This window comes from Propithecus coquereli, unplaced genomic scaffold, assembly GCF_000956105.1.
Source record: "Propithecus coquereli isolate 6110/MARCELLA unplaced genomic scaffold, Pcoq_1.0 Scaffold12, whole genome shotgun sequence".
NCBI lineage: Eukaryota > Metazoa > Chordata > Mammalia > Primates > Indriidae > Propithecus > Propithecus coquereli.
Window position 1 is genome coordinate 9,484,531 of NW_012136080.1, and position 14,357 is coordinate 9,498,887.

Here is a 14,357-nt window from a genome sequence, read left to right on the forward strand (position 1 = left end):
TGAGACTCTGTCTTAAAAAAAAAAAAAAAAAATCATCATTGAGCCAACGGTCACAACTTCTGTTTAGGACTTAGACAAGACATTTGGTGCTAAAAGAAATATCTTGATCTAAACCTAAGAAGTGGCACTTTTAATTTGTCCAACTTCCATTAACAAAGATAAAATCTTCACATTTAAATGTGCAGATAGGGACACTTACTTGATTGGAGAAAACTTGGACTAGACAGTTAGTCTCACAAGATCTTAATAGGCCACCCGTAGTTAGCATCAGTTCACTTAGAACATGAAGACAGGAAACACAGTATGCTGGCATGGCAGCACCAAATGAGTTTCTTCAGTGAGTCCTCACGATGATCCATGCGGCAGTCTAGGGTCTACTCTATTCCCCCTCTTCCCCTTCGGTGACAGCTGAGGTTTGAGGGAATGATTCCAGGCAAAAGGTGAGCACAGGTGCCATACCCTGGCTTAGAAGCCTTAGTCCATGGACTGGGTAGCTTATAAACACCAGAAATTTATTTCTTACAGTTTTGGCATCTGGGAAATCCAAGATCAAGGTACCAGCAGATTTGATGTCTAGTGAGAACCCACTTTCTTATAGATGGTACCTTCTTGTTCTTTCCTCACATGGTGGATGGGCAAGGCAGTTCTCTGGGGCCTCTTTTCTAACACTAATCCCAATTTTGAGTTTCTGCTCTCATGATATAATCATCTTCCAAAGTCTCCCACCTCTTAACACCATGACCTTGAGGGTAAGGATTTCAACATATGAATTTTGGGGGGGACACAAACATTCGAACCATAGCAAAGCCTCATACCCCACAAGAGCCATTATCTCTAGTAGCAGTCCTCTGGGCACAGCTTCCAGGGCCCTAGCAAGGGAACTGACCAATTGCAAGAACTCGCTACACTTAAGGAAGCCCAATGCTGTGACTTCCCACCAGATACTTTACAGACTTTACAGTTCTGATGCAGTTTATTAAATAGATGTTTTTTTACTATAAGTAATGTTGCCTGGAAATACAGAGGATATGCCACTTTTACCAAGTTTCCAGAATAACGGGGCCAGAAAGTTAACTAAATTTGTCTATAGAGAAGGAGAAAAAGTTTTTTTAACCCTTTACCCATAAACAAGTCTCAGATACATGGCATCATCCTAGTGGGTGTCTCTACTTGCATCTCCAAACTTCAGAAACTCAGAAATTCTTACAGGATTTTTTCAACAGAAAGGAACGGAAAAAAAGTATCAGTCTTCATAAGGGAGTCAGTTGTATTTACAGCTATGTAGGCAGATATCTTATCCCTTTTTCCAGAGACTTGAAAACATCCAGGATTTGCTGCTCTTTAACACCATTCCTTGTCATGACTACTCTGAACAAGTACAATACAATCGTTCATATCAAGCAGCCTCAGACCTTCACCATCTATCTACTCTGACAACCAGTTTGGTTTGCTCATTCAGGTTTATGAAATTGAGTGAGCAATGATGAAGGATAACAACCAGCCTGGCAAATCTGAACTCACAGGCATCCCTCCTGCACCCTTTGCTCTTTGGATTTCTACAGATTGAAGTAACTTTTGATAGTGATGCCAATAGTATCTCAAATGTGTTTGCTTTATTTATTTTGTTTTTTAAAAGTATGGAATGCTTCATGAATTTGCATATCATCCTTGCGCAGGGGCCATGCTACGTGCTTTGCTAGGGGCTTCCCTGGAAGTGGTTGCTCATCCTCTGGAGGCGTCTCTTCTGGAACCATGACTACAGAAACAGACTAAGCCAACCAAAACACAACATGAAGTTTGAGCATGAACACACATTCATGAAATTTGAAGGACTCTGATTTGCAGGAAGTCAATTCAGTGGTAGTTTTTTTTTTTTAAATCATATTTGAGCTGCTTTTAAATATATTGCTAGACATTCTGAATACCTAAATATACACAAGGAAACAGAGTACAGTTGTACTTTATCCATAGGGTAAATAAGTGGAAAGTGTACTTCATGTCAGAGAACAAAGCATTTTAAAATTGGCATCATTTGAAAAAAAAGAGTGAGCCTAGAGCACTTAGTATAAGCCTACTCCTTCCCATGTCCTATCTCTCACAGCACTGCCGTCTTGAGAACACGAGAACTGGTCTCATTGTGCCCCTCACCCCTGTTTATGCCATCAACATGAGAAGTCCCACATTCCCGTTTCCACTGGACTACTGTGTTACCATTCCCTTCAGGCTCTCCATGTTGCCATTTGTCATTTCCCTATTCCTCCTCTGCCCCAGTGACTCCTGATACCCTTCCATTGTGCCTGTGAAACTGATAATCTTTCATAATCCCATGCAGCTTCAATATCTTCTCTGAATAGAGCCTTTACCTCCTTGTCCTTTTTATTTTTTAATTTTTATTTTTCTAGAGATGGGGTCTCGGTGTGTTGCCTAGGCTGGTCTCGAACTCTAGGCATCAAACGATCTTCCTGCCTCAGCTTCCCAAAATGTTGGGATTACAGGCATGAGCCATCAAGCCTGGCCAACTTCCTTGTTCTAACTAAAACCTGACTATTTCGTGAAGACCCTATTTCCTTTGTAGGCTTCTTAAGTGGTAGATATTTTTCTCACATCTGGTGAGCCTGGAGATGAAGTTTGTGTCCCTCTTGATACTTGTTGTCACTTTCAGACTCTTTGCTCTCCTTCCTGTCCTTCCTGTGTAAACCCCTTCCACCCTAGCTTTGAACCTCACGTCATGTGACTCTGCCAGCTCTGCCCTTTTTTATTGCAGTCACCTACTAACTCCCAGATCACTTCCCCTCATTTTTTTTTTTGAGACAGAGTCTCACTGTGTTGCCCGGGCTAAAGTGAGTGCCGTGGCGTCATCTTAGCTCACAGCAACCTCAAACTCCCGGGCTCAAGCGATCCTCCCCGAATAGCTGGGACTACAGGCATGCGCCACCATGCCCAGCTAATTTTTTCTATATATTTTTAGTTGTCCAATTAATTTCTTTCTATTTTTAGTAGAGACGGGGTCTCGCTCTTGCTCAGGCTGGTTTCGAACTCCTGAGCTCAAACGATCCTCCCGCCTCGGCCTCCCAGAGTGCTAGGATTACAGGCGTGAGCCACCGCGCCCGGCCCACTTCCCCTCATTTTTTAAGGATTTTGGTTTGATTGACTCTCATTAACACTACTCCTATCTTAATTATTGATTTCAAAATCCACACAGATGTCCATTTTAACACTCAGGCCTGTCAGTTCCTTGAATTTTTCTCCTCCAGTGGTATTTTCCTTGGCACTATCTCAGCCACTCATTCTAAGAGTTATACTCTATCTACATACACATTAGCAATATCAACAGTTCAAGCACTGTATAATGCTACCTTTCAAGCATTTCTATCTCTGATCTCCTATCTTTCCAATTACTCCTGCTAGTACCTCAATTCCAACAACCCTTCAATCCTAGGACCTATCACCTATTGATCATACTGTCCTTCACCTCCCCTCCCCCATCACATCCTCCCTCACTTAACTAGCTGAAATTTGATGGTAAATTACATAGCTACTACCTTGAATACACCTTTGAAACACTTGCCCTTTTCTTACTTCATGATATTTGCTTGGCAAAAGACTTATCCTGGTTAAATTGAATTTTTTGCTTGTGCTTATATAACTGGATATAATTGGAGAAACAAACACGTAGCCATAATTTTGTTTTAGGTTAGGTTCCTGAGAAACAGACCATGAGAAAAAAATTATGCACCACAAGTGATTTATTAAGGAAAGTTTGGGGAACTAATAAGGAATTGGGGATAAAGAGGGTCAGGGAAAGGGAGAAAGCCAAACAAGGTGTGATCTAAAACAAAGACCCTTAGAGCAGCAGTCCCCAACCTTTTTGGCACCAGGGCCCGGCTTCATGGAAGACAATTTTTCCACAGATGGCTGGGGGGCAGGGGGAACGGTGAGGGCGGCGGAGCTCTGCAGCCTGGTCCCTAACAGGCCATAGACTGGTACCTGTCCACGACCCAGGGGTTGGGGGCCACAGCCTTAAAGGGTAGCTATAGCCTGATCTCACTGGGGTGGGGGTGGAGGTATGGGGGGCAGCTCTGCAGTGTCAGAATTTAAAATATGACTCTGAAACAAGGCTAATGGAGATTTTATACTCCCAAATCACTATTGGTTAAGGTCCATATCAGGAACTACAACAGTTGGGGCAAAAGTGGCTCCAGTAGCACGAGGACAGTTCACCAACACAGAGCTGTAAATGTTGGCTACTAGAAGCAAAACCCAGCAAAGGCAGAGTATCCATGGAAATAGTAATAAAGGATCCAAAAGGATCTGGGCAAAACATCAATAATGTCTACTAAAACAATTATTCTTGCTTCAAATTCATGACCATGAACCTCACAGTGAACCCCACTTGGCAATCACATTTCCTTAGCCTATTCATTCTCCCATGCTCTTAGGTGACTATTTCATAATTTCTCCTCTCCCCTCAAACCTCAAATATCTTCTTCTCCATTTTCACTCTCAGCTAATTACCTAGCTTACTATTTCGACAAGAAAATAGGAACAATCAGATGAGGACTTCCATAAGCTTATACTACTCTATCTACTGCATATATATTATCTTCCCTCCAGAGTCTATAAATGGATGTTCACATGCCTATCTAAGGAAAACCCCTTCTCTTTTGAATTAGATTCCAGCCTTCTTAAGAACTTCTTTCCAGGCCTCTCTCCTGCACATTTTTTTCTGTCTTCTAGATCACTACCATTAGCTACAAACATGCCGTTATTTTTTTAAAGCCTTCTCTTGTCCTCACTTCCTCCTCCACTTAAAACATTTCTATCCCCATTTGTTGAAAAACTCCTGAAACGTTGTTTACACTCCCTGTTCCAATTCTCCTCCTCCTATCCTCTTAAACCCATTTCAGTCAAGCTTTTATTTCCATCTTTCCTCTAACACTGCTTTTCAAAGTCACTAAAACCAACCATGGTTTTTCCCTATCTCTCTGGCCACTCCTTCTCAGACTCTTTTGTAGATTCCTCTTCATTCTCCAACTTCTTAATATTGGGGTGCCTTAAACTCAGTCTCTAAATCTCTTTATGTAGACTCATTTTTTAGGTAACCTCTTTGATCTTATATTTTTAAATATCTTTGTCAATGACTCCCAAATATCCTTACCAATGCTTGATATTGTCAGATTTTTAAACAAAATCAATCTGGTGATGTGAAATGGTTTCTCAATGTTTTCTGGAATTTGTGTTCCCCTTATTACTGCCCTGGAATGAAGTTAAGCATCTTCAAGTCTTTTGCCCATTTTTCTGTTGGGATATTGTAGTTATTTATATTCTGGATATTAATCTTTTAACCATTATAGGCACTGAAAATATTTGCCTTTGTGTTTTCACTTCAAGAAGTCTTTTAATGAAAATTTATCAGTCTTTTCCTTTATGGTTTCTACTTTTGTCTTTTTAAAGAATTTCTTTCTTCTTTAATCCAAAGTTATAAAATTCATATATGTCTTCCAAATATTTATAGTTTTATCTTTCACATTCAAGGCTGTTATCCATCTGAACTGTGTGAGGTAGAGTAAGGCATCTAATTTCTATTTTTTCATACAACTAGATAACAATTATTCTGGTATGATTTCTGGAAAAGTCCTTCTCTTTCCCCCACTGACTCTCAATGTCATCACTGTCATGTATTATTCAATAAGCATGTGGGTCTTTTTGTGAACTCTCCCTTTTATTTCACTGGTCTATCTTTGTGCTACTATCATGCCATCTTAATTCAAATTTCACATTTTGTTGTTCTTTAGGAGTGTTTCTTCTATTCTTAGCCCTTTACTCTTGAACATAAAATTTAGGAACAATTTTTCAAATTAGAGGGAAAAATTAGGATTTTGATTGCCATTGAAATGAATTTATAGATAAGTTGGAAGAAAAAGAAATATTTACAATACTGAATTTTACTATTACAGAACATGGCATCTCTAAATTTTTAAAATTCTTTTTAAGGTCCTAATAAGATTTTGTCACTTTTTCTACAAAGGTCTTCCACTTCTTTTATTAGATTAATATTTAGGTAATTTATATTTTTGATGCTCTTATAGATTTTTGAAAATTATATTTTAACTGTTGCTAAAGTAGAGAAATGCAATTGATTTTTGTAGGCTGAACTTTGATAAATTCTTATCTGTGTTGACTATTGGCTCTTTCATCTTTGAATCAATTAGTTTCTAAACATGTATTTCTTAGTTGCCTTTGTTAAAATTTTGGCATTTAAAAAACTCCCACATATTGAGAATATAATGATTGATACTTTAGAATTTTTGAGATTTCCTTTGTGGCCTAACATGTCTTCAATTTTTACAAACTTTTCATGTGTTCTTGAAATGAATATGTATTCTCTGTGGGAACTATAGTTCCATACTTATTTAATCAAGCTTACATAACAGTTCTAGAAGCAATTTTTATGACACAACTAATTTCATTTATTGAGCACAATTATGGTTTATTCAGCATTCAACTTAGTTCAGAATTAAGTATCTTTCAGTTAGATAACTTTTTAAAAACCTTAAATTAGGGCTTGATGCTAAAGGGTAACTTGTCCAAACTCCACAGCAAGTGTAATAGTTGAAATTTGAACTTTGATCTTTTTTAGTTTGTTTACAACACATGGCTTCTAGGTTAAAAATCTCAGCTATTCTTTATTCCACCTTTTCCTTCATCCTCCAATATATCCTGAGACATGGGGCCTTTTAATTCTACACCACAAAACCCTGATTCATCTCCTTTACCATTTCCATTTTCACTAAAATCGGTAGTCAAAAAATATAAATGCCAGTGATAAAATGCCACCAGTATGCCGTGCCCTTTCGCCCATATTATCATACTTCATTTCATTATCAGGACCAATCAGAACAGGCATGGTATTACAAGTTACCACATTAGTTCTCAGAGTTTACTTAACACTTAAACTCCCACATAGTAAGTGGCAGATCCGGTTTTCTGAATGCCAGGACTCTTTCTATAACCTTGTGTTTATAAAAATATTTTTAGAATAAAGCTCTAAAACTTTATCTATTATAAAACATCAGACTAAAGCCAGATTCACGATGGGGAACGGTACTCTCAGGATCATTTCACACAGTTCCATACCCTCGCTTAAAAAAACAAAAATGACGCCCAAAGTGGTGCTGTGATTTGCTAAGTGGAAGAGCTAGGATTCGAATTCGGATTCTCCATCTGATGCCATTAACATGGCATCCGGGGATACCACCAATCAAACGTAATTACACCAGCTTCTCAGAAAAAGATCTAATGGCTGCAGCACAAAAGGTCAGAGAAGGCATCTATTTCCCACAGAGCTTCCAAACTCACTTGCCTTAGTGAATCCTCGAGGCATATAATTCCATCGTTTTACAAAGATACCTTCCGATAACAGAATGGTGAACATTATTGCGCTTCCACTACTGCCCTCCAATTGGAAAGACCCCAGCAGAATCAAATACAGGGGGATAGGCAATAGCAGCTCCTGCCTGCAGGGTGTGTTACTGCAGGAAAAGCAATCAGGATAGGGTAAATCTAGGAACCAAAGGAAGGAAAACACAACACACAAATTTGTTTCTGTTGGAGGCGAGGGCCGGTGTCGATACCTGTACTGGGCAACCGTCAGCGCGGCCCCGGGTTCGGCCCCAAAGCCAGGCAAGTGCTGGTTTAGGTAACCCTCCAGGGACTTGCAGTCGAATTTGTGCTGGGGTAGCACTTCGGCCGCATCAGCCTCGCCAGCAGCACCTCCCTCCATGACCGCCGCCATAAGCCACAGAAACGCAGAATCCACAGGTCCCGAAAGTCAACGTCTGTCAGGGTTGCAGCAGCTCCGCCCTATAGCGAGGCGAGGACTGGCTCCAGCCAATCACGCACGCTCCAAGCGCGTTGCTGAGCAACGCCTGCCATGAATCTCGTGACCTAAGATCTAGTCGTGAAGAGCCAGAAGAGCCCAATGTGTGTTCTGATTTAAATTCTTCGGTCAGCTTCAGAATTGGAGACCTCAGTTTTAAAGAAAGCAAAGCCACAGTCATCGTTACAAGAGCCGAATTTAATGCACCGGCAGGCGGAAGACCTCTAGGGTCCGTTTCAGAAAAGGGCCCGTCAGGACCTCGAGCCCAGGAATAAAAGATCCTGTTTCTCCTGGCCGCCCGCTTAGAAAGGCAACATCGCAGGACGCCTGCTCTGGACACTTATGACCCCAGTCCTGCCGCGGCCTGGTCTAGCCGATCCAGCGAAGAAGGAAGCAAAAAGAGACGGGTTTTTGGTGAGGGGGAGCGATGTCGACGACGCACCGGAAACGGTACCGTGGAAAGCCCTTGGGAGTGGCGGAGACGTGTCTGTTTGCTAGGCGCTGGGAGCACTTCCTCAGGGCTCTGGGCTAGGAAGTCGGCGGCTGGGTGCCTCCTCACTTACCTCTCCGGGGCTCAGCCGAACAGCGTGGGGCGGCGGCGGCGACGAAGGCCGGGGCTGGGAGCGTTGGCGGCCGGAGTCCCAGCCATGGCCGAGTCTGTGGAGCGGCTGCAGCAGCGGGTACAGGAGCTGGAGCGGGAACTGGCCCAAGAGAGAAGTCGGCGGGTCCTTGGGGGAGGCGACGGAGTGGGCGGCCGGGCCCGCATCGAGAAGATGAGCCCAGAGGTGGTGGATTCCAATCCCTACAGGTGACCTGCGTCGTGGATCAGAGGCGTTGCGGGGGACGAACGATGTCACGGTCCCCATGACCGGCTCCCCAAGTCCGGCTCACACCGACTCGCGCTACCCTTTTCTTGGTTTGGGGGGGCGGGGTTGGGTCCCGTTTCCATATGGTCAAGGGACGCCTTTTTTTTTTTTAATCAATTTTTATTTATTATTTTTTTATTTAAGCATATTACGAGGGTACAAATGTTTAGGTTACATATGTTGTCTTTGCCCTGCCGGAGTCAGAACTTCAAGCGTGTCCATCTCCCAGAAGGGCCACGTCTTATTACTGGTCAGATGATGTTCTTTTTCTTCTTAAAAACCCCAAGTCAGTCAGCCATATGGTGCGGCTCCTGTGCCTAAGTATCCAGTTTTCTAACGCCTTTTCCTTTATTAGTCTACCTCGCTCTGCATAAGACTGATTAGTAAGAACTTAAAAAGATGACATCAGATGTAAAACTGGCTTAGCGTAAACTTTGAGTTTCATAATGGTTTCTCAGAGTATCTTAAATGGGGGTGGGGCGGGGAAGATCGGAGTTAGCCTTAATTTTGAGATATTAGGGGTGCTCCTTAACATCTCAAATCATTCGACTTTACCAGGCCTGCCCGCCCCTCTCCTTTCTTCTTTCCTAAGAAGGCTCGTTAATTCAGGAGGCGGAATATAGTTCAATGGTTAAGGGTAAGGACTCTACAGCTGGACTGATTGGATTCAGATCCCAGCTCTCTGAGTAGCTGAGTAAACTTAGGCAAGTTCTGAACCTCTTTGCTTCAGTTTTTCACCTGTTAAATGGGGATAATAGTAATAACTATCTCTGTCATAGTTGTGAAGGTTGAAAAAGTCAGTATATGTAAAGCTTTTGGAGTAGTGCTTGTACATGGTAAGGCTTGCACAAGACTTTATTGCTTAGTGTATTTAGTAGCAAGTAGTTAATTGAATTTTTACTATGTACTAAGCACTTCATATGCGTTGTCTCTTCTCACCACAACCTCACGAGATTGCTACTGTTATTTTACTCCCATTTTATAGGTGAGAAGATTAAGGCTTAGAGAGCCACTTCAGGTCATAGAAATAGTAGTAAATAATAAGACCTGGACTTATCAGGTTTGTCTTAATCCAAAATTCACACGGAACTGTCTCCTCAGTAAAAATAAATAAGCCATTAGGTAGTGTCGTTAAAAACTGGATGGTGTTAAAGTAGAGGAAATAGGGAAGATGTTATTGTTTCTCTTTCCCTTTAAAGACCATGAGAGTTTTGATTTCAAAATTGAGTTTTAGTTGTTTGTGACATACAAAACCTCAGTGGAAGTTTTAGGGTGCTTTGTTTTAACTATATTGCCAAATATGAAGGGTTAATGATCCAAAATTTTTAGATTGAATAAGCATGAACTGATATTTCCCATGAGAATTAGTAGAAACTATTTCATTTGATATCTTTAAACATTTTTAAGTTTTACAAATGAAGTCTTTGAAATTTTCCCTTCAAGAATGAAAAGCAAAGAAATATGGGTCACATATTTAAAGTCATCTTTAAGAAATTATTTTAAGGTGAGATGATCCCTTGACATTATAATTAATAATCACAAAACTTTCAGAACTCAAATGTAAACATTTAGTATTTTCTATCTAATTTACAACATTTGCCCTTATTAAAATTGCTATATAGGAGATGGCAGTTGACACCTAAACCTGTTCATTGGTATATGGAAATTTAATAAAGGTCAACCTTAATTTTTTGAATTGTTCATTCAGCAGTTATTTACTCGGCACCTTTATATCTCCAGCCCTCCTTGATGGTATTATTTACCTTGTATTGAGTATTTCATATAGGTAGTCATTGTGGATACAAAGTAGACATGGTCTTTTCCCTCCAGAGCTTGCCAGATGAGAGTGAGATAGAAAGGTAAACATGCAATTGCAATACCAGTGGTAAGAATTATGATAGGGAAAGTACAGGGTTGTTGAAAGATACAGGAAAGCAGTTTGTATGTGTTCAACACTGTTTTAATTTCATTAAGTGATACAAAGGAAATATAAAGCCTCTGACCCTCAAAGTCCTTTTTGCTTTAGTTTGGGAGACTAAATGCATGTGAAATAATGATCCAACAACACAAGTAATTGTGAAATTGTGTGGTATAGAATATAATTATAAAAATGTGGAGGGGCAAACAGAAGTTTGAGATTAGCAAACCTGGTTTCAAATCCTGGCTCAGAAACCCAGCTCTGAATACTGTTTGCCAGTTAGCTGATCTTGGGCAGTTGATTAACCTGAATCTTTTGCCTCATCTGTAAAAGGGGGTTGCTATACATTTTTCTTAAGTTTGTTTATAAAGATTGAAGGGAACATCAAGGTAAAGATGGCAGATTGATCATAGGAATTTGCTATCGCTTTCTACCCAACCCCACTAAACTCACAGTAAAGGAATTTTTAAAAAGGAAACCCCCATTGAAAAAATAAAGTGTTCCTATTAATAATTGGTGGGGGAGGGTTAGGTCCCTGTGCTTGAAAATTTTGGTAACACAATTTGGAAACTAGAAAATGGATAAATGAAAGATAACTGATTTTAATAGATTCAAAGAAGTTGAATGTTAGACTTACAACCCAGTTTGTAACAGAATCCCTCAAAAGGCTCAGGAATAGGCACAGGTACTTACAGAAGGACTTAAGGTAGGGCTAAAAAACTTTTAGTTGAAAGGTGTTGAAGAACTAGAGTTTCATGTCCGCTACCTCATTGTGGGTAGTTGGGCAAATGTTCATTCTCTACCAGGAGAAGAGACTAGAGATTTATTCATTGGAGAAAGTAAAATAGAGGATTTCTATTAATAATTGGGTTAGGTTTTTGTATTTGAAGCAAGGGGTACTAAATGTTTATATGCTGAATGCTAGGGGTCCCAGCCTTGCTCCTCCACTGAACTTCCAACAGCTGTCAGCGAGGTTGGAACTTCAATTCAGTTTAGAGTTTGGAAGATTCTTCTCTAAGGAATCTGATAGAGCCAAGAAGAAAGACTGAAAGACACTGACATTGTGGATTTCTCAACTAAATACCCTGACCAGCTCATCCTACAGTGAAGCCCAAAGTCAAACAAGTATTGCTTATGACTTACCTTTATTAGTATCCCACTCTTAAATATGAACAGAACAAAGGATGAGAGAAGCTCCTAACATGAAAGAAATAAAAATAGCAACTTGGATAGACTATGTAAGAGAAACACATGCCCCCAAATTATCATTAGTATCTTCAGATATTGTACAAATGGTATAGGAACAAGGCACAATAAAAAGTACCATTCAGATGATTAAAAAGAATTGTTGCAAATGGAGATGGTAATGATACGAAAATCTGAGTAGGAGGATTGGAAAATGAAAGAAATCAGAAGATGGAGCAGAAAACTAAAATGATGGAAAATTAGAGAAAGAAAATAAGAGTAAAGGACAAGTCCAGGTGGTCCAACTTCCTTCCAAATTATAGAAAATATAATAGACTGTCCAGAAAGAGTCCAGGAAAGACCAAACAAGGAAATCCAGTTCTTCAAGGAACTTTCCCAGAACTGAAAAACTTGAGTTTTCATTTTGAAAGGGTACATTAAGTACTCAGCACAACGGATTAAAAGATTCACATTAAGAAGCCAGGAGACACTGGAGCAATACCTTAGAAATTTTGAAAGAAAATTCCAACTTTTGACTTCTGTATCAAGTTAAACTATCAAGAGTGTGTGTGTGTATATGTAGCTTTCCACAAATATATACCCTTTGTAATTTTTATAAAGAATAGAATTTTGATAAAGAACACTTTCAGACATGCAAGTTATCAAAATTTACCTCTGTCGCACCCTTTGCAAAGCTACTGGAAGGTGTTCTAACCATAAGAAGAGAACAAGTTAAGAAATAATCTATAACAGAGGCTTTCAAACTTTAATGTGCATCACAATTGCTGGAGGGCTTGTTAAAATAGATTGTTAGACTCCACATCCAAGGTTTCTGATTCAGCGGGTGATTATTGCATTTCTAGCAAATTCCCAGGTGGTGCTGCTTATGATGATCCATAGAAACTTTAGAACCACTGAGCTATAGGACACAGGAAGCAGAGGATTAATACAAGCTAAAGAAATGAAGAGAATTTGTAGTATGATGATGAAGGGAGATCCTAGGAAGGGAGCTGTATGCACAGTAAGTCGAGCAATACCATGTGAGATTCTAGGAGGTACATCTTTAAGAAGATGAAACTGATAGAATGCCTGATGCACATGAGTGCATCTAGAGGAATTTTGGACTAGTGGAGAGTTTGCATTGAATTTGTGAAAATACATAGGAAATTAAGCATAAGGAGAAACAGTTATTAACTTCAGGGGTGGGGGTTATAGAGGAAAGGATAAGTTCTAATATATTTCATGGCCCAGTTGTGAGCAGTTAACATCTAACCAAGATGACCATATAGCAGTATTGGGAGGTTGGTGGGATGGGAAATGTCTGTTTGCAGTGGGATGAAATGTGATTTCAAATAATGCCTAAAACTGAAAAGAAATAACAATGTTAGCGTTTTAGTTACAGATATGATGGTAATGGATATAAAACACTTTAAAATTTACAAAGATAATAACAGATTAGCAGTAACTAAAGTATTTAGAATCCTCAGTATACAATGGGTGCTTACTGAAAGTAGACATCATCCATTTTGGGCAGAGGCAACAAGTGAGTGGAATTCCAGCCATGAGTTTATTCTGATGATGGAGATCTGAGTGTTAAACATTAAAAATTTACTTATACTACCAAAGTATAGAAAAGTGTTGAAATTCACTTTGTCCCTTAACATTTAAGTCAGGAGGTCTCAATCTTGGCTGTACATTAGAATATATGTGGAGCTTTAAAAAAAAAAAAAATCTTTGAACACCTGGGAGACTTTTTAAAGCTACCCAGGTAATTTAGTTTCGTTTGGTAGAAGCCAGCTGTAAGAGTCTTCCTCTTTTAAACATAAGTAATGATTGAGCTTTGGTGTTTATTGTCTGTGACGATGTATGTCTATCTGTATCATTATTACCTAAAAGATTGTAAGCTTTAAAACTTTTTTCTTTGTTTTAAGCCGCTTGATGGCACTGAAACGAATGGGAATTGTAAACGACTATGAGGTATGATAAAGCTTTCCAGTTTTTTGAAGATGATTTTCAGTAAATGAAAATAATTTCTAGTGACATATCAGATGAAGACTTATTAACCAACACATATAATTTTCTATTGCACAGAAAATCCGTACCTTTGCTGTAGCAATAGTAGGTGTTGGTGGAGTTGGTAGTGTGACTGCTGAAATGCTGACAAGATGTGGCATTGGTAAGGTAAAAACATTTCTCTTTGCCTATCATATAGGGAACTACTAAGTCCTGGAGTAAATCAGGTACTAATTACGATTGTTTTCTCATTACTAATAGTTTATTGATTGGTAGTGTACCCAGGTTATTCTTTCTACTCAAAAGAGTTGAGACATACCTCCACCCATTCCAAAGCTGGTATTATGGCTAATTAGGCAAAGACCATCTAATTGTGTTCAGGAACTTTATTGTTTGAGGTAGTATATACACAATTTGGACTTAAGTGTTTTAGATATATAGAAGTTTAGGAAAGAAGGCTGTTAAATTGATAGTATGAGTGAAACACTGAAACATC

At 39.6% G+C, this 14,357-nt stretch overlaps 2 protein-coding genes across 2 annotated transcripts in view; one reads left to right on the forward strand and one right to left on the reverse strand.

The window, feature by feature from the left end:
- ACAD11 (acyl-CoA dehydrogenase family, member 11) overlaps window positions 1-7,884 on the reverse strand; it is a 118,368-nt gene extending 110,484 nt beyond the window's left edge. Inside the window, exon 1 of the mRNA XM_012663299.1 lies at window positions 7,635-7,884. Coding sequence (XP_012518753.1) covers window positions 7,635-7,795 — 161 coding nt within the window. The 5' untranslated portion in view covers window positions 7,796-7,884. The remainder of the gene's footprint in view (window positions 1-7,634) is intronic.
- Window positions 7,885-7,930: 46 nt separating this feature from the next.
- UBA5 (ubiquitin-like modifier activating enzyme 5) overlaps window positions 7,931-14,357 on the forward strand; it is a 21,252-nt gene continuing 14,825 nt past the window's right edge. The window contains exons 1-3 of the mRNA XM_012663311.1: window positions 7,931-8,687; window positions 13,780-13,825; window positions 13,940-14,061. Of these exons, the coding sequence (XP_012518765.1) occupies window positions 8,527-8,687; window positions 13,780-13,825; window positions 13,940-14,061 (329 nt within the window). The 5' untranslated portion in view covers window positions 7,931-8,526. The remainder of the gene's footprint in view (window positions 8,688-13,779; window positions 13,826-13,939; window positions 14,062-14,357) is intronic.